We start from the raw sequence: 20,578 nt of genomic DNA, 5'->3' as shown, positions 1-20,578 counted from the left end.
AGAAGAATGTTAAACTAAGACAGTGACTTTTGAATGTCTAATCTCTTTCCTATTCTTCCCATTCTCCCAGGAAGTTGGCTTGAGTGTGATGACTTAAAAGGCCCATGTGCTGAGAGACATGAGAAATTTGAAGTTCCTGCTTCAGAGATTCATATTGTTATCTGGGAAGGAAAAATATCCCAAATGATAGATACAACAGTTGCCGGCCTTCCACTTACAAAGAAGACTGATCAGCATGCTTTCAGCGATGAGAACCCAGCGTTCCCAGCATCGTGTTCTGTGGGCGATGCTGCCTCGGCTGAAACGTCCTCAGTAACTCACCCCTCCGATACGTCAGGTGTTCCAACTGCTCTTTCACAGGCTGAAGCTGTAGTTATTGGAGATCAGTCACTTTCAAGTCCATGTGGTTTGGTTGACAATAATCTTTTAACTTTGACACTTGAAGAAATACAGGTTAACTCTGATGGTTTCCTCTTAGAAAAGAGACCTGTGGGAGAAAACGAAGGAATTTTCGAAACAAATACTTTGCAATTGCAAGAATCACTAACGAATTCTTTCGTATTAGCTCCTTGTACGGAAAAGCTTATCAAAGACCAAGCTGTGGATGTAAGGTTTCCATCTCAAGTCATAAATGCAGACGTGCCGTCAGTACAGCCGAATACAGAAGATATTGTAATTACTCAACCTGTGAATAATGGTCATGCTACTGATCTTACACAAGGAGTAGAATCAATAGAAATTGAGAGGAGTCCTCAGTTCAGACAATTCCTTTCACCAGAAACTGAGAAATTAAAGTCAGAACATGTTACATCTCAGGTGTCTAATTTGAAGAAAAAAGAAGCTGCCACGCATTCTCCAGGCATAGCAGCTAGGTCGGTACAGAATCAGCCTCCGAAAGCTCTGAAAGAAAATCAGAAGAAACCGTTTGTGGGAAGTTGGGTGAAAGGCCTTTTAAGCAAGGGTGCTTCTTTTATGCCACCTTGTGTCTCAGCTCATACTAGAAACACTATAACTGATTTGCAGCCTTCAGTGAAAGGGGCAAGTAATTTTGGTGGCTTTAAAACGAAAGGTATAAACCAGAAGGCCAACCAGGTATCCAGGAAAGCGCGAAAGTGTGCAAGTAAGCCGCCTCCGGTTAGTAATCCTCCACCAAGTGACCCGTCTTCAGATGGCACAGCTGCTCATCTGCGCCCCAGTGGTAGTGCTGATTCAGACGTTTTGAAGCAGAGTGAAAGCGCCCCTCACGGGGCTCACCTCAGTCACAGTTCTCATGGCAACGAAAGTGGCATTTCTTCAGCCAGCCACGGAAACTCAGTTGATGGCCAGATTCATCGACTTCGACTAAAACTTCTTAAAAAACTTAAGGCAAAAAAGAAGAAATTAGCTGCTCTTATGTCTTCCCCCCAGAACGGAACACTTCCAGGTGAAAATTTGGAAAATGCCTCCCATTGCGGGTCTCCAAATGATTGTGAATCCATAGAAGACTTGTTAAATGAACTGCAGTACCAGATTGATAATGCAGATACTAAATCCGGATGCACCACAATTGCTGGCGCTTCCCAATGTAGCGGTCAAACTCAGGAAGAGATTTTAGCAGAACTACTGTCTCCCACAGCTGTTGTTTCGGCAGAGCCTGCAGAGCACGGGGAAGCTGACTTCAGGTACTTGGAAATGGGTGATAACCGTATTCCAGCGCCAGTAGCCGATGCACTAAACACTACTCCCCAAGACACACACCTGAGACAGGACCATAATTATTGCAGTCCCACCAAGAAACATCAAGGTGAAGTTCAGACAGACTCACTAACAAGTCATTCCTGCGTTAGAACCTTAAACTTGGAGACATGCATGAAAACTGATATTTTTGATGAATTTTTTTCTACTTCAGCATTAAACTCTTTAGCAGATGATCCATTAGACTTACCTCATTTTGATGAATATTTGTTTGAGAGTTGTTGAATGCCTGTTAACTCTTTAGTTTAATATTTATTACTGTCCTTGAAGAACTTAAGTTATGTTTTTAGGTAGTGTTTTCCACACTGGCCTTGTCTGAATAACCGTGAACAAAATGTAAGCTACTGGAGATGTTCCTTTGGCTCTACCTAAAAAGCACGGAATCTGTTTTCCAAATTAAAATGATCAAGAATTTATTCTCCTTTTTTGGCTTCATTTTGTATTTGTCGGAGAATGAGGATTTCAGAACACTGAAAATCAAAAATGGCGCCTCATTTCTGGCAGTTTGTACAGTTGTGTATATTAAATTTCTAGATACTTAATTTTGGCCACACTGGTTTGGGAAAAGCACTAGCTTATACAGATTGAAGGCCTTGTATACTGTATGTGAAGTCTGGCTGTTCTGCTGCTGGGTCTGTGGTCTTTGGTAGGAGTCTAAGATGTCTCACACAGGTTGAGTGCTGTGGAATACCAGCTTCCCCTGTACAGTTTGCCTCATTTCCCCCTCCTTACAAAGATGGCAGGAAACCTTCTAACTAGAATTTTGAATAATGTTAGGTAATTGTTCAATAGGTGACCTGTAACAGGAAAAAAGTAACCTCCTTTTGCATTGCTGTACAAAAGTTTCCATATTGTCATAAATACCACCTTTCTCCAGTGACACTTACTTCCGCAGTCAGACTGGAACACCATGCAGAAGCTCTGTTTGGGGAGAGAATAACAGCCAGTGTTGCCAGGCGTGCTGTCTGTCAGGTTCTGTTATGTATGTGAAACATGATTGAAACCTCTAGATTGCTGCACGAGAGGCGCCATCGTCACATTTTACAGACGAGGAAGCAGGCACAGAACTAGTTAGTGAGTTGTAGTAGAGCTGGGGTTGAGGAGAGTGGTTGCCGCAGCTGCTCGGTGTGTTGAGGTGATCGACCTAAGAGTTCCAAGCTTCACCGAACGTCGGGACACCCCCCAGCACCGCTGCTGTAGTGCTGGGAGTTACCGGCAGTAGTTACTGACGAGGTTACAGGTACTCGGTACTTAATTTATTTGTCACATTTACCCCTGAGCCTTTTTTTTTTTATTATTATTACAAAACTAATGCATGCTTATTGTAAAGAAACTGGGAAAATGCAGAAGAAGAAGAATTTGGATCATCTATCTTAACATGACAGTAACTGCTATGAACATTTTAATGCATATTCAGGTTTTAAGAAATAAAATGAGATCCTACTCTACCTATTTGTATGATCTGTTTTTGCTTAATGCTTAATGAACGTTTTTTGTGTCATATAATTTTTGACAGCTTTTTGAATCAATAGCTCTATAAGATTGTATGACTGTACCATTGTGTCAGGGATCCCTGGGGGGCACCAGTGGTTAAGCGCTTGACTAGTAGCCGAAAGCTTGGCAGTTCGAATCCACTCAGCCGCGCTTTGGAAGACAGGCCTGGCGATCTGCTTCTGAAAGGCCACATCGTTAAAAACCCTGTGGGGCAGCTGTACTCTGCACACATGCCAGCACCATCGTTTCAGCAGTCTTTAGATTCTGAGGTGATCTGTAATGTTTCAGTCGCGCTCATGGCACTGCAGCAGTCATTCTTGTTGAAAAATTTCTGCATCCCCAAAACCCAGTGCCTTCGAGTCGATTCCGACTCATAGCGACCCTATATGACAGAGTAGAACTGGCCCAAATTTCTGCATAGATCCAAGTTTTATTTTCTGGGAGTGGAACTGTTGGGTCAAAGGATATGCACATTTAACGTCTTAATAATGGTTACACTCAACCCTCTCCAGCCCTAAGTACTAGCATTAAGAGCAAAGAAGCAACCATGACTTTTTTTGTTTACATTTTCATGATTACTAGTAAAATCAAGCATTTTCTATAACTGTTGGCCAGTTTGAGAAGTTAGGTGCCCGTCCCTTTCTTGTTGTTATTCGTTCAACAAGTATTTCTAGATTTCAGCTCAGGGCCAAGCACTGTTCTAAGCCCCAGAGATAAGGCAACAAACAAAAGGAATTTCTTGCCCTTGGGGAGTTTGCCTTCTAAACAATCAGATAAATATATAGTGTTAGGTGGTAATAGGAGGTGTGTATATAGTATCGGATGGTAATGCTATGAAAAAAAACGTGGATTAAGAGTGAATGGGAAGACCACTTTATCCTGGGTGGACTGGGAAGGTCTCTGGGAGACATCAGTGGACACCTTATAGAACTGAGTTAGCCATGTGACGATATGGAGGAAGAGCATTCCAGGAAGAGCCCAGGTCCTCAGAGCGAGGAGGGGCCTTGGCATGATTGAGGACAGAGAAGAGGCCAGTGTGGTTGAGGAGAATGAGCAAGGGAAGGGATACTAGACTGTGAGGTCAGGGAGGTTGACGGAAGCCAGATCTTGTAGGCTTTTGGGGCCACAGGGAGGGCTTTGCCCACCCTGAGAATAAGAAGCAAATGGAAGATTTCAGGTAAGAGTGACAGGATCTCACCTGGGCTTTTTTTAAAAGGGTCACTGAAATGAAGAATGAGTGCAGGTGGTCAGGAACAGAGAGGTTGAGTCCGTGACAGTCTTCCTAATGAGAGTTTAGGGTGGTGGCTGTGGAGGTGTTACTGGGTTACTGTTGCTTTTCAGAGGTGGAGAGAGGCAACAGGGTGTGTTGATGAACTGAATGTGGGCTGAGAAAGAGGAGTCAAAGGTGAACCCCAGGTTTTTGTTCCCTAAGCAAAAGGATTGTACCATTTTTAAAAATAGGACAGACTCAGAAAGGAATGCATTTAAAGGGGGTAAACCAAGAACTCAATTCTGGATCTGTTAAGTGTGAGATTCCTATTAGACTTCCAGGTAGAGATAATTTAATAGAAAGATGGATCTGCAGGCTGGAGCTCAGGAGAGAGCTGGAGACTCAATACTCATTTGGGAATTATGAATGCATGGATCGTATTGAATGCCATGTTACAGGTTAAAGTCATATGGCATTAAAACAGCCCTGGAAAACGGGTCAGTAGGAGGAAAACCAGAAGAGTGGTATCCTGAAAATTAAGGGAAGAAGGGTTTTTAAGAAAGGGAGTGATTATCTGCCAGATGCTTCTGACAAGTGGAGTTTATACGAAGACTGAAAACTGACCATTGGCTTTGCCAGTAGGAAATCCTTGGTGATTTAACAAGGGCAGTTAGTGAAGTGTGAGAACAATCGTGAATGGGTTCAAGAGAGAAGAGATGGTGAGGAAACAGACCTGGTTCCATTCTTGAAGCACTTTGCAGGTGCCTGGTGGAGAAGTGGAGCCCTGGTGGTGCAGAGGTGAGGAGTTCTTAACCTGCTAACTAAAAGGCTGGCAGTTCGAATCCACCAGCTGCTCCTTGAAAATCCTATGGGACAGTTCTACTCTGTCCTGTAGGGTCACTATGAGTTGGAATTTTTTTTTTTTTTTTTTTTTGGTGGGGGAGTGTGAGGTTAAGGTGGTTGATGTTAACTGAGAGGAGAGATGTCATAATACGTTCATGTGTGGACCCGAGTGTCCCATGGGGAGAGACAAACGGATGTTGTAAATGAGAAGGGCCAATTGTAGAGCAGTTTCTCCGGGGATGGGATCCACTGTAGAAGAGAAGGTCTGAACTTAAGGGCTAGAAGAATGTACCTATTTTAGTAATACCAGAGAAGACAGCGTGTATGGGTAGAGAAGAAAGATGTGGTGATTAGAAAATGAGAAAGTTCTGATTGTCTTCTCAGGGAAGATAAACCAAAACCATCAGCGGAGGGCGTGAGGTGGGGAGGAGTTGGAGACTGAAAAGGAGACAGCTTCGAAGTCTCAGAGAGTGGAGAGCTAATTGAGGAGGGGCATGCAGGAGGCTTGCTGGGAGGTTTATGGTCACAAATGTAACTGAGACTAGGTAAGATGGTGGTTTATTTTTCTCCAATCATGTTTACCTCTCCAGGGGCAGGTCAGAGAGAATAGCTGGGACACTGGATTCAACCATAGCATTGTCAGGCAAGTGGGGTGGAGAGAGGAGAAAAGGAATCACAGTTTTATACAAGGGAAATGACTATAGTGATGGATAAGGAGGGAAGTAGAGACATAAGAAAGGAGCCCTGGTAGCACAGTGGTTAAGCAGTTGGCTGCTAACCGAAAGGTCGGCAGTTTGAACCCAACCAACTGCTCCGTGGAATAAAAGACAGCAATCTATTCCCATAAAAATTACAGCCTCAGGAGCTCTATGAGGCAGCTCTGATCTCTCCTGTAGGGTCACTATGAGTCCGAATTGACTCAACAGCACACAACAGGAAGGACATGAGACAGGTAATGGTCAGTTAAAAAGTGGTAGCAGATCTCAAAGGATTGAAAGTGCTTGTAAAGAATGTCAGGGTGGGACTAGTGGAGGAAGTAAGCTGCTCAGAAAGTGGTGTGCTTGACATTGAGCTTCAAGGATACTGTAATGATCGGCGAGGCTTGGCAAAGTGAGTGAGTGAGGAAAAAAAAGCCCAGGGAAACAGTAAAGGAACCAAGGGGCGGGGATGATGTATGCTTAGTCCTTGTGGACGGCAAAGTCATCTAAATGGCAGCAGAAGCTGAAATCCTCAAAGGCAGAACACCATGAAAACAGTAGGTGACAGCAAAAGGAGCTGTAGTGGGAGGTGCAGTCTGGTGGCTTGTGTTTCAGAGGGGCTGGAGAGTTTACAAGGAGGATGGGGGACAGTGGTTGAAATGGCAACGAGAAGGAAAAACCTGTCCCATGCGCAGGCCCAGCAATGTCTGGAATGTGAGAAAACATATACCACTAGAAAGGGCTGTTGCTTCAGGGGACGTTGTGCTTAGAGTAAGGTAGTGGAGCTCGGCTGCTAACCAAAAGGCTGGCAGTTTGAACCCAACCAGCGGCTCCATGGGAGAAAAGACCTGGTGATCTATAAAAGATTATAACCTGGAAAACCCTGTGGAGCAGTTCTACTCTGTCACATGTGGTCGCTATGAGTTGAAATCTAACAACAAGGTAATGGAGAGAGTGTGTACAGATGGAGTTGAGGACATGGGAGGTCCTGTCAATGGGAGACCATTCTAGAGGGGCCGCAGAAGGGGTGGGGAGTAGCAGAGGTCTTAGTTATCTAATGCAGCTATAACAGAAATACCACAAGGGGGTGGTTTAACAAACAAATCGATCCTTTCACAGTTAGATGGCCAGAAGTCAGAATTCAGGGCACCAGCTCTAGGGGAAGGCTTTGTCTCTGTTGACTCTGGGGGAAGGTGCTTGTTCCTTAGTTCCTTGGTGATCTTCTTAGGCTTGACATCATCAATCTACCTCCATCCCTGCTTGCTTCTTTGTAACTAATCTGCTCTTTTGTATCTCAAGAGAGATTGATTTAAGACACACCCTACGCTAATACTGTCTAATTATCACAACAAAGAAAACACATTACCAAATGGGACTATAATTGGGTATACCAAAAAAAAAAAAAAAAAAAAAACCCCGTTGCCATTGAGTCAATTCTGACTCATACTGACCGTACAGGACAGAGTAGAACCAAACCACAAGGTTTCCACGGAGCGGCTCATGGATTCGAATGGCTAACTTTTTGCTTATTTTGGGGGTATACAAGTAAATCCATAACATTCCACCTTTTGACCCCCCAAAATTCATGTCCTTCCCACATGCAAAAAAAAAAAAAAAATTCAACCCCATCACATCATCCCGGAAGTCTTAAATCAACTCCAAGTCCAAAATCTCATCTTCTGACTCATCTAAATCAAATACGGGTGAGACGTAGGCACATTTCATCCTGAGGCAAAATTCCTCTTCATCTGTGAAGTTTAGAATCATAGAATACAAGTTATCTCCTTCCAAAGTACAATGGTGGAACAAATGGGAGAAATTGGAGGGAAAGAGGGGATAACCGGCACCACTCAAGCCGCAAATCCAGCAGAACAAATTACATCAGCTCTCAAGACTTGAAAACAATCCTTTCTCCTTTGAGACCGTCTGGGCAATGGTGTGATTAGAATATAAAGTCCTGAGAGACTGAGATAAACAAGAATGTAGGGTGCGACTGGATCTCTTGGGTGGAGGGTATGGGGGAATAATGACGTCCAATTATAGCATCCCTCTTGGGACTGGCCTTCTTGGGACTGGCCTCTGGGGCAGTGTGAAATGGTGGGGCAAGGTGGGAGTGTTTTGAGTGGGGAGATTGGGAGCAAGGTGTCTGAACAAGGAGCATGACATCTGTGGGTCTCCCTTCGGCCCTGCAAGGAGAGCTGAATCGAGGTCTTAAACTAATTTATATCTGCTCTTTATGAATAAGATATTAAACGTCGTTCTGCCATGTGGCAATTTTGGTTTCCAGTTGACTGTTATTTTTAATGTTTTGACATAGAGAAGTTTCAGATTATTTTACAGTCTTTTCCTTTGGGTATTATGTTTTAGCAAGGTCATTTCCACCCAAAAATATGAGTGGCACAAACGATTAAGTGCTCCTCTACTAAACAGAAAGCCTGAAGGTTTGAATCCATTGAGAGGTGCCTCAGAAGAAAGGCCTGTCAATCCGCTTCCAAAAGGTCACACCTATGAAAACCCTGTGGAGCAGCTCTACTCTGTACCTGAGTCAGGATCAATGGCAACTGGTTTGGGTTTTTTTTTTTTTTGGTTTATATTTTCTTCTAATGAAACTAGTTTTCTTCCTTTTTTCTTTTGCCTGTGACTCTTTAATTCTTTCGGAATGTATTTTGATGTGTAGCACTGAGGTTTCCATTTTTTTAAATTTTTCCCCAAATAGTGAACTTACTGTCTGAATACCATTTATTGAATAAATCTCACTATTATTTAACCATTCAGAACACACCATTCATATTAAATTTATTAAATGTTCAAATCCCATAGTATGCTGAGGTTATGGGAAAAAATTAGTGGCCTGCTGACAACAGTGGCTGTAACAACGGACTCATGCATAGCAGTGATTGTGAGGAGGGTTCAGGACCAGGCAGTGGTTTGTTCTGTTGTACATAGGCTCACAATGAGTCGGAACTGACTCAGTGGCACCTAACAACAACATTATAGGATACTAATTTAAAAAGTAATACAATGATTCAATATCAGTTTTTGCAAAAGAAAAGAGGCTAAGAGGAAAGTCTATTAAATTTTAGCCCATTTTTCTTCCAGTTAACATTATCACAATAACGCACTCTGCAAGTCAGGATGAGTATGAGAAGGAAAAAGATACAATTTGCTTATATGGAAAGTTTTGCTGAGTCCTGCAAAAGCAAGTGACACCAAATGGTCTGGCCTCTCTAAGCTTAGAATCTGGGGGCCAAAAGTTATTGATCAATAATGTGCCTGGCTGGGGAAGAAGAGGACCCCATGGCAGGAGAAGTGGAACCGAGCTGGTGCAATAGGGTAAGGAGCTACCTGGTGGCACAGTGGTTAAGTTCCTGGCTGCTAACCAAAAGCTCAGCAGTTCGAACCCATCAGCTGCTTCATGGGAGAAAGATGTGGCAGTCTGCTTCTGTAAACATTTAGATCCTTGGAAACCCTATGGGGCAGTTCTACTCTGTTCTATAGGGTCGCTATGAGTCGGAATTGACAATGACAGGTTTGGTATCCCAGAGAAATGAGGCAACTCCTTGAGTGTGTGTCTTAGTTATCTAGTGCTACTATAACAGAAGTACCACAGGTGCATGGCTTTAACAAACAGAAATTTATTCTCTCATACTTCAGGAGGCTAGAAGCCCGAATTTAGGGCGCCAGCTCCAAGGGAAGGCTTTCTCTGAATGTCGGTTCTAGGGGAAGGTCCTTGTCATCAACCTTTCCCTGGTCTAGGAGTTTCTCAGCTCAGAGACCCCAGATCCAAAATATGTACTCCGCTCCTGGTTCTTCTTGCTCGGTGGTAATGAGGTCCCTCTCCCCTTTACTCCCCTTTCTTTTGTATCTCAGAAGAAACTGACTCAAGATGCAACCTAATCCTATAGATTTTGTCCTCTGCCTCATTAACATAACTGCCTCTAACCTGCCTCATTAACATCGTAGAGGTTAGGATTTACATCACGTAGGATAATTATATCAGATCACAAAACGGACAACCACACAATACTGGAAATCACGGCTGAGCCAAGTTGACCTATGTTTTTGGGGGGACACAATCCAATGCATAGCAGTGTCCCTGCCACAGGTAAAGAGCCACCCACAGTTTGTTGGCTCAGACACAGGCATGTGCAGTGAATTTATCCGTGAGTCTCTCTGGCCCTTTTGTACTTACCACTGTGAGGTCCACAGCCACTCTTTGCCTACCACTGTGTCTCTGGGAACCACAAGAAGGAGGGGAGCTGGAAGGTCTACCAAGTTGCTTCTATGTAAAGTGCACGCACGAAAAGGCAGAGAGCAAAAGCGCTAACATGACAAGAAATTTGGCACTGGAGCAGTTTAAAACAGCAAGCAGACTAGACATAACCCCATGAACAAGAGGTCGTAGGGGAAAAAGGAACTCCTGTGAAAAACTTACAATCTCAAAATGAAAACCCATTTTCTGTTTCGTTACTGCCGGCACTTAATAGCTTGGTAAAGCACCCTTCTTGCCAGCTTTCTCTTGATTATAGTCTTCCCACTGGGCTTGGAGGCAGAGATTATCTAAATATGCTGAGAAGGTTCAAGCGTCTCTACAACTCACCTGCTATTTAATGCGCCCCTCAGCCCGGAGGCAATGTAAACCAGGCCTAGTCAGCAGGATGGCAAAATGTTTGCAGTTGTAAACTGATGTCCCACTGGCTATGAAACTTGTGATTACTGGAAAGAATCCCTGTGCTTGGTTAATTAATAGAGAAATTCTCTATTTAAAACATCAGCCAGTTCTATATTGGGCCTTATCTATTGCATATTCTCACCTACCCAGAACCCCGTAGTGCATTGGGCAAATCTGCTGCAAAAGACCTCTTTAAAGTGTTAAAAAGCAAAGAGGTTGCCTTGAAGACTAAGGTGCACCTGGCCCAAGCCATGGTGTTTTCAGTCACCTCGTATGCATGTGAAAGCTGGACAATGAATATGGAAGACCGAAGAAGAAATGATGCCTTTGAATTAGGGTGTTGGCGAAGAATACTGACTATACCGTGGACTGCCAAAAGAACAAAATAACCTGTCTTGGAAGAAGTACAGCCAGAATGCTTCTTAAAAGTAAGAATGGGAGACTACGTCTCACATACTTTGGACATGTTATCAGGTCCCTGGAGAAGGATATCACACTTGGTAAAGTAGAGGGTCGGAGATAAAGAGGACCCTCAAGGAGATGGATTGACAAAGTGGCTGCAACAATGGGCTCAAACATAACAATGATTGTGAGGATGGCGCAGGACCGGGCAGTGTTTGATTCTGTTGTACATAGGGTCACTATGAGTTAGAGTTGGCTTGATGGCACCTAACAACAACAGTGCTTGTTATAAACTCATTGCTGTCAATACTGACCAATAGCAGCCCTACAGGACAGAGTTGAACTGCCCCATAGGGTTTCCAAGGAGTGGCTGGTGGATTGGAACTGCTGACCTTTTGTTTAGCAGTCAAACGCTTAACTATTGCACCACAAGGCCCCCAGTGTTTATTAACATGAATTCCAATGATCAGATCAACCTATATTCAAGTGTAAGTGCAATCAACTATAAATAAATCCTTCTGTTCAACCATACATATGATAGCCTACTCAGGTTATTATCTGGGTAGTCGAACTCCTTATTTTGCAGTGTATCTAATTGATTTGCCATCCATAGGGTTTTTACTGGCTGATTTTCAGAAGTATATTATCAGGACTTCCTTCCTAGCCTGTCTTAGTCTGGAAGCTCCATTGAAACCTGTCTAAAACCCATTGCCATCGAGTCAATTCCAACTCATAGTGAACCTATAGGATAGAGTAAAACTGCCCCATGGGGTTTCCAAAGCTGTAATCTTTATGGAGGTAGACTGCCACATCTTTCTCCCACGGAGCGGCTGGTAGGTTCAAACCACTGACCCTGCTGTTAGCAGTCGAGCACTTTAACCACTGCACCACAAGGCCTCCTTTCTTTGGCTCAAGTTCTTTATTACTAATTTTGTATATCTACTTAATTGCTTCAGGAAAAAAAGGCACACTGGTCTCTGTTTTTATGCCTTGTCAATAGTATTAGATGATTCTGGTTCTTGTGTTACCTTAAAGCCTTTAGTACAATAAATTTTCCAGACCCAAACACTTTGGATTTAACATGCTTTATGGCTCTTATTGGAAACCCTGGTGGTGTAGTGGTTAAGAGTGGCTGCTAACCAAAAGGTCAGCAGTTTGAATCCACCAGCCACTCCTTAGAAACCCTATGGGGCAGTTCTACTCTGTCCTATAAGGTCGCTATGAGTTGGAAAACCAAAAGGGACGAACACACTTGGCATTTCTCAAGCTGAAAGAACTAAAGAAAAAATTCAGTCCTCGAGTTGCCATTTTGAAGGATTTTATGGGCAAAATACTGAATGACACAGGAAGCATGAAAAGAAGATGGAAGGAATACACTGATTCACTGTACCAAAAAGAATTGGTTGATGTTCAACCATTTCAGGAGGTGGCATATGATGACCGAGATTCGATGGTATTAAAGAAAGAAGTCCTAGCAGCACTGAAGGCATTGGCAAAAAACAAAACCCCCGTGGCCATCAAGTCAATTCCGACTCATAGCAACACTTTGAGTAAAACTGCCCCATAGGGTTTCCAAGGAGACACTGGTGGATTTGAACTGCCAACCTTTTGGTTAGCAGCCGAACTCTTATCCGCTGTGCCACCAGGGCTCCAAAACATGGTTCCAGGAATTGACAGAATACCAACTGAGATGTTTTAAAAAAATGGGTGTAGTATGGGGGGTGCTCATTTGTCTTTGCCGAGAAATTTGGAAGATAGCTTCCTGTCCAACCGACTACCAGAGATCCATATTTGTGCCCATTCCAAAGAAAGGTGATCCCACAGAATGCAGAAATTATTGAACAATATCACACACAAGCAAAATTTTGCTGAAGATAACTCAAAAGTGACTGCAGCAGTACATCCATAGGGAGCTGCCAGAAGTTCAAGCCGGATTCAGAAGAGGACATGAAACAAGGAATATCATTGCTGATGTCAGATGGATCCTGGCTGCAAGCAGAGAATACCAGAAGGATGTTTGCCTGTGTTTTATTGACTAAGCAACAGCATTCAACTGTGTCGATCATGACAAATTATGGATAACATTGCAAAGAATAGTAATTCTAGAACACTTAATTGTGCTCACGAGGAATCTGGACATAAATCAAGAGGCAGTCGTCGGAACAGAACAAGGGGATATTGCATAGTTTAAATTCAGGAAAGGTGTGCCTCAAGGTTGTATCTTTTCACCATACCTATCCAGTCTGTATGCTGAAAAAACAATCAGAGAAGCTGGACTATATGAAGAAGAATGGGGCATCAGGACTGGAGGAAGACTCGTTAACAACCTCCGTTATGCAGATGACACAACCTTGCTTGCTGAAAGTGAAGAGGACTTGAAGCACTTACTGATGAAAATCAAAGGCCACAGCCTTCAGTATGGATTACGCCTCAACATAAAGAAAACAAAAATCCTCACAACTGGACCAGTGAGCAACATCATGATAAACAGAGAAAAGATTGAAGTTGTCAAGGATTTCCTTTCACTTGGATCCACAATCAACACCCATGGAAGCAGCAATCAAGAAATCAAAAGATGTAACGCACTGGCCAAATCTACTTCCAAAGACCCCTTTTTAAGTGTTAAAAAACAAAGATGTCACTTTGAGGACTAAGGTGCGCTTGACCCAAGCCATGATATTTTCAATCTCCTTATATGCGTGTAAAAGCTGGAAAATGAATAAGGAAGACTGAAGAAGAATTGATGCCTTTGAATTATAGTGTTGCCAAAGAATGTTGAATATACCATGGACTGTCAGAAGAATGAATAAATCTGTACTGGAAGAAGTACAGCCAGAATGTTCCTTGCAAGTGAGGATGGTAAGACTTTCTCTCACATACTTTGGACATGTTATCAGAAGGGACTGGTCCCTGGAGAAGGACATCATGCTTGGTAAAGTAGAGAGTCAGCCAAAAAAGGGGAAGACCCTCAACGAGATGAATTGACACATTGGCTGCAACAATGGGCTCAAGCATAACAACGATTGTGAGGATGGCACAGGACCTGGCAGTTTTTCATTCTGTTGTACCTGGGGTCGCTATGAGTCGGAACCAACAACAGCATATAACTACAGTAGTTAAAACAGCCTGGTGCTGGTGTAACAATAAACACATAGGCCAATGGAACAGAATTGAGAGTCGGAAATAAACCCACACATCCATGACGAACTGACAAGGGTGCTAAGTCCATTCAATGAGTCTAAGGAGGGTCTCTTCAATAAATGATGATGGGAAAATTCCTTTCCACATGCAGAAAAATAAAACAGGATCCATGCCTGACAAACACACACAAAAACAAATTCAAAACGGATTAAGGGCCTAAATGTACAAATTAAACCATAAAATTCTTAGCAGAATAATCAGGGGCAACACTGTCAGGCCTAGCTTTCAACAACGGATTATCTAATATAAGAAAAAAAAAAGCACAAACCACAGAAAACAAAAAAATGGAACTTTGAAAAAATTAAAAACCTTTGTTCATTGGATGACTACTAAAAAAGTGATAAGATGAGCTACCAAGTGGGAGAATATCTTCAGAAACCATATATCCAACAAGAATCTCATAACTAATATATATATAAAACTTTGACAACTTGACAACAAAAAGACAACCCAATCATAATATGGACAAAGGACTTAATAGACATTTCACCAAAGAGGACCTTCAAATGGCCACCAAACACATGAAAAGATGCTCAGTATCATTAGCCTTCAGATAGATCTAAATTAAACCACGATGAGACACAATTTCACTCTCACTAGGATGGCTAAGATTAAAAAGGCAAACATATAGACGGCAAAGTTCACAAAAAACAGAAAATAACAAATGTGGGCAAGGATGTGGGGAAATTGGAACCTTTATCCATTGCTTCTGAGAATGCAAAATGGTGCAGCCATTGTGGAAAACTGCAGCAACTCCTCAAAAAACTAAAAATAGAACTACCACATGACCCAGCAATTCCACTCCTAGGTATATACCCAAAAGGCTTGAAAGCAGAGACTAAAAAAAAAACTTTTACACCAATGTTCATTGCAGCACTATTCACAAAAGCCAAAAGGTAGAAACAACCGAAATGCCAATCAACACATGAATGGATAAGCAAACTGTAGGCACATACATAAAATGGAATGCACTACTTAGCCAGTAGAAGAAATGAAGTCTTCATACATGCTAGAGTATGCGTGCAGCTTGAAGACATGCGGAGTGAAATAAGCCAATCACAAAAGGTCAAGTATTTTATGACCTCACTTATATAAAAAGACAAGAAAAGGCAAATATATAGAGAGCAAAGTTCATTAGTGGTTACCATGGGCAGGAGGCAGGGAGAAAAGGGTGGTTAACCATGATGGAAAAATCACATTGATTAAGGGTAGGGTTATGCAGCTGATTATTGTAATTGCTGTCAATAAGTTGTACACCCATAAAAAGTTGAATGGGCAAAAATTTTGTGATAGATATATTTACAATAATGACCAAAAAAAAAGTAGCTGCTGAGGTTGCTTATGTACAACCTAACACCTAATGGGATTTAGTTACTTGTTTGGAGGTACAGAGTCATAATTTCAGGGGACATCCTAGTTAATTGGTCTGTTAACGTATTTAGTGCTTCTGTTCTACCTCCTAGTTCATTCCATAGTGCTTGGGGTCTTAAAAGCTTGCAAGCAGCCATCCAAGGCACAGTTGGTCTGTATTCACATGGGTCAACAGAGGAAGAAGGAGACTTAGGAATAAGAAGAGGATATGGAATGTGTGGCTAATTGCCTCCATGAACAACTACCTCTTTTGCCGTAAGACCAGAAGAACTGGATGGTGCCCATCTACCATTACTGAACATTTCGATCGAAGATTCCATAAAAGAATCCTGATCAAAAGGGGGAAAATGCAGAACAGAATTTCAAATTTTCATGGACTCTAGATTTTATGGAACTATGGAGGGTAGATGAATCTCTGAAACTATTTCCCTGAGATAATCTTTAAACCTTAAACCAAAAATATCCCCTAACGTCATCTTAAAACCAAACAATAGTTTATCTTAACTGGTAAAAAAGATCTGCCTTGAGCACTGTGTTCTTTTAAGAACTATCTTTATGGGATCCAATTAACAAGAGCAACCTGAAAGATTAGATAGGAACTTTAGGGGGCAGTGTGCATATGTTCATGAGGGAGGAACAACTCAGGTTACGAGGGTGAGAATGGTTGCACAATTCCAAGAAGGTAATCAATGTCACTAAATTGTACATGTAGAAACTGTTGAACTGGTATATGTTTTGCTGTGTATAGTCTCAACAACGACAACAAAATAAATAAAGTTTAGGAAAAAAATATAGGGAGCACATTTCTTTCCACTCTGACATGCATGGGATCACTGTGAGTTGGAATCAACTCGATGGCAACTGGCTTATATCTGTGGTTATAATCTAATACAATGTAATATAATCATCTCCCATAATGCAATATATTATGTTGCTTTTAGGTGCCGTCAAGTCAGTTCTGACTCATAGTGACCCTATGTACAACAGAACCAAACACTGCCCAGTCCTAGGCCATCCTCACACTTATTGTTATGCTTGAGCCTATTGTTGTAGCCACAACGTCAGTCCATCTCGTTAAGGGTGTTCCTCTTTTTTGCTGACCGTCTACTTTACCAAGTGTGATATCCTTCTCCAGGGACTGGTCCCTTCTAATAACATGTTCAAAGGATGTGAGGCAAAGTTTTGCCATCCTTACTTCAATATAATGTAATTAATCTATGCCTTGAGGTACCCTAAATCTAATTACTTCTGAGTTATTGTGATGGTTAAAGTTGGTGTCGACTTGGCTAGGCCATGATCCTCAGTAGTTTGGCAGTTATGATGTAGTTTAGCTTTTTAATGATGTAATCACTTCCATAATGATATCTGATATAATGTGATCACCTCCATGATGTGATCTGTTGGGAGCAGCCTATCAGCTGAAAGTGAGTTTCCTTGCATCCAATATAGGTGGACTATCTGGCAAGGCTCGCAGGCTTTTGCTCACTCTGAATCCTGCAGCTGCCTCCTGTTCACCCGACCTATGGTTCTTGGGACTTGAGCTAGTAGCTTACCTGCCTATCTCTCGGGATTCATTGACCTCCACAGGCTGTGAGCCAGAGGCATGCTGTCTGACCTTCCGATCTTAGATTCCCCAGCCCCTGCGGCTGCGTGAGTCAGAAGAAGCCTCCAGCCTGACCCACTGACTTGGTGCTTTCCAGCCTCTACAACCACATGGGCCATTTCCTTTATATAAATCTCTTTATATATTTATACACTGCACTGGTTTTCTCTAGAGAACTCAGACTAAGACAGTTATAAAAGGAGTAGATTAGACACAGAGTCACACAGAAAGAGGGGAAGACAGACGCCATGTGAGAATCGACTACAAACCAAGGGACCAAAGAGCATGCAGAGCTATTGACAAGGAGGGAATTTCCACAGGACTGAGACTCTGATTTGGACTTTTAGCCTCCAGAACTGTGAGAAAAGAACTTTCTGTTCTACAAAGCCACCCCCTCTTGGTATTTCTGTTGAAGCAGCACTGGGAAATGAAGACTGCCACCAATAAGCCAGAGCTGCTACAACTTTTCCAGTCTGTCTCCATCTCTCACTGTCTCTCTCCCTCTTGGTTCTATCACTCTCCCCTCCCACTTCCCTTCCTTCTTCCCTCACCCCAGTGTCTGCCTCTAGCTCATGAACTTGTTCACATTTTCCTCCATGGTTTAACTAAGAATAAAGATAAACTCTCAGTCATTTGCCCAATTTCTGATGAAGATTACTGGTGGCAAATAATCAGCAAAAAATAAAATTGACATGGGCTTAAAGAAAAAGCAAACCTAGTCACTACTCTTAAGGAGTTCCCATTGCAGTGTCGTTTCAGTACGGACTGGTGAATGCATAAAGATGTATCCAAGTCAAGGAGCCCTGGTGGCGCAGTAGTTAAGTGCTCGGCTGCTAACTGAAAGGTCAGCAGCGAACCCACCAGCTACTCTGTGGGAGAAAGATGCGGCAGTTTGCTTCCATAAAGATCACAGCCTTGGAGACCCTATGGGATAGTTCTACTGTGTCCTATAGGGTCGCTATGAGTCAGAATGGACTTGAAGGCAATGGGGTATGGGTCCCTAAGTCAAACCTAGGCAGCATCAGAGAAGGCTTTCCTGAGAAAGAAATTCCTCAGCAGGTGTTAAGCAGGTAAGTGGGCAGAGTTGGGAAAAGCACATCAGGGCGAGGCAAATGCATCTGGGGAGGCGGTGTGGGGGTGTAACAAGGCAGCATGGCCCACTCAAAGAATCCCTGGAAAGTGCTTCTAACCACCTGAAGATTTCCTGTGGGAACACCGTAGGAAACAAGGCTGTGGAGGATTGTGAAGGCTGTTGTGTGCTTAGCTCAAGAATTTGAATTTTATCCTGAAGGAAATTTAGACCTAAAATTATCATTAATAACTGAAAACAGTCTCTGCCCTCAAGGAGCTTGTTAATGTTAGTTGCTGTCAAGTCGATTTTGACTCTTGGTGACCCCATGTGTTACAGAGTAGAACTGCCCCACAGGGTTTTCTTGGCGGTAATCTTAATGGAAATAGATCACCAGGCCTTTCTTCCATGGTGCCAGGGGTGAATTCAAACCACCAGCCTTTAGGTTGGTAGTCAAGCGTGAAAATGGTCTCTGGCCTCGAGTTTATACCTAGTATGAATGTGTTCAGCTTTAAAGTGGAAGGACATGCCTTCTAAGTCCTGATAACTTCAGTGACAGCAAATATTATTGGTGTTAGGTGCCGTCGAGTAGGTTCTGAGTCTTAGTGACCCCACGTGTAACAGAACAAAACAGTACCTGGTCCACAATAGTAGGTATGGTTGAGCCCGTTGTCGCAGCCACTGTGTCAATCCATCTCATAGAGGGTCTTCTTCTTTTTCACTGACCCTCTACCATATCAAGCACGATGTCCTTCTCCAGGGACTGGTTCCCCCTGATAATATGTCCAAAGTACATAAGACAAAGTCCCACCATCCTTGCTTCTAAGGAGTATTCTGGCTGTACTTCTTCCAAGACAGATTTATTTGTTCTTCTGGTAGTTCATGGTAGAGTCAGTAATCTTCATCAACACTAAATATTATACCTTCTTTATCTTGGAACGTTAAACTAGATTTAACCGTGTATACATTGTGTTATGACCTAATTTCTCTCCATTTTCTTGTTTCCAGTGTAACCCAGCTTTAAGTGTAGGTGGGAGGTTTGGAATTTCGATGGGCATCAGAAAAGCCCTTAGCTAAGAACAGTTTGGGGGGCTATCTGCTACTCTGCCTGGAATTTCACAAGTACAACATTATGTCTTCATCTTTAGGGCTCCTGACAAGACAATAAACCAAAAAACCAAACCCAGTTGCTGTCAATTCCAAGTCACAGCAACCTTATAGGACAGAGTAGAACTGCCTCATAGAGTTTCCAAGCAGGGCCTGGCGGATTCAAACATGATTCATAGTGACCTTATAGGATAGAGTAGAACTGCCCCATAGAGTTTCCAGGAAGCGCCTGGTGGATTGGAACATGCCGACCCTTTGGTTAGCAGCCATAGCACTTAACCACTACACCACCAGGGTTTCCTACAAGACAATAGAGGATATTTTATTACCGGCAATTATTTGAAAAATAATTATCAGCTAACATTTGCCGGGAAACCCTGGTGATAAGTAGACCCCAAACACAAAAGCACCTGCCACATGACCTCCATCTTGGCAGAGATGGCTTATGTTACTGTGTTATCATGGGATTTACTATCTTGATAGAAGGCCTTCTGTGAATCATCTGCTTGAAAAATATTTGTGTTTTTTGTGAAACTATGTCATCTGAGACCTTTTAACAGAAACCCATATAATTTCTGCTTGATTTTTTTTCAGGGAAAATGGTGTCACCAATTTAGGGTAAGTGTAAGGACTTCTCCTAAAGCCCTAATGCTTATGTTCAAATCCATCGTCTGAAAGCTGTAACAGAGCTTAACTTAATAGTTTCTTAAGATGGTTAGGCCTCCACATACTTTTAGATTATTCCTATTGCAAGTTTTCATCTGCAGGCTCCTGAAATCCTTTGGAAAGGTGGTAAGAGAGTGAATAACTACATTGCCTTTTTGATGATGTCAGATTTTTCTGAGAGCAAGCAATGCTATTTATTCATTCACTTGTCAGTGGGCAGCTGAGCTGGGTTTTGCCATTACAAATCCTGCAGCTGTGAACGTCCTTGGGTAAGACTTTGGAAGCACAGGTACGAAGAGAGTTTCCCTTGAATGTACCACAGGAACAGAACTGGCCAAACCCAGGGCAGTTTCAGTACCGTTCTTGGGTTCATGCGCATTTTGTGCCAAACATTAAGCGGATGCCGTTTTGTTATAGCCTAGAAACATCGTAGCGTCTTATTCCTATCTGAGGAAAAATCTCACAGTTACCATTTTTATTTTAAAACAACCCCTAAAAGGACGGCTGC

The 20,578-nt window shown here is 42.6% G+C and overlaps 1 protein-coding gene across 10 annotated transcripts in view; it reads left to right on the top strand.

The window, feature by feature from the left end:
• Positions 1-2,150, top strand: part of USPL1 (ubiquitin specific peptidase like 1) — a 43,795-nt gene extending 41,645 nt beyond the window's left edge. For 7 of the 10 annotated variants that reach the window (XM_010593991.3, XM_023553157.2, XM_003414020.4 and 4 more), the window contains one exon: positions 71-2,150. In XM_010593991.3, the coding sequence (XP_010592293.1) occupies positions 71-1,959 (1,889 nt within the window). In that variant the 3' untranslated portion in view covers positions 1,960-2,150. The remainder of the gene's footprint in view (positions 1-70) is intronic. The other 3 variants (XR_010319091.1, XR_010319092.1, XM_064275282.1) reach the window with 1 other exon arrangement.
• Positions 2,151-20,578: the final 18,428 nt, after the last annotated feature.

This window comes from Loxodonta africana, chromosome 23, assembly GCF_030014295.1.
Source record: "Loxodonta africana isolate mLoxAfr1 chromosome 23, mLoxAfr1.hap2, whole genome shotgun sequence".
Taxonomy (NCBI): Eukaryota; Metazoa; Chordata; class Mammalia; order Proboscidea; family Elephantidae; genus Loxodonta; species Loxodonta africana.
This window is presented reverse-complemented; position numbering and strand designations above follow the sequence as displayed.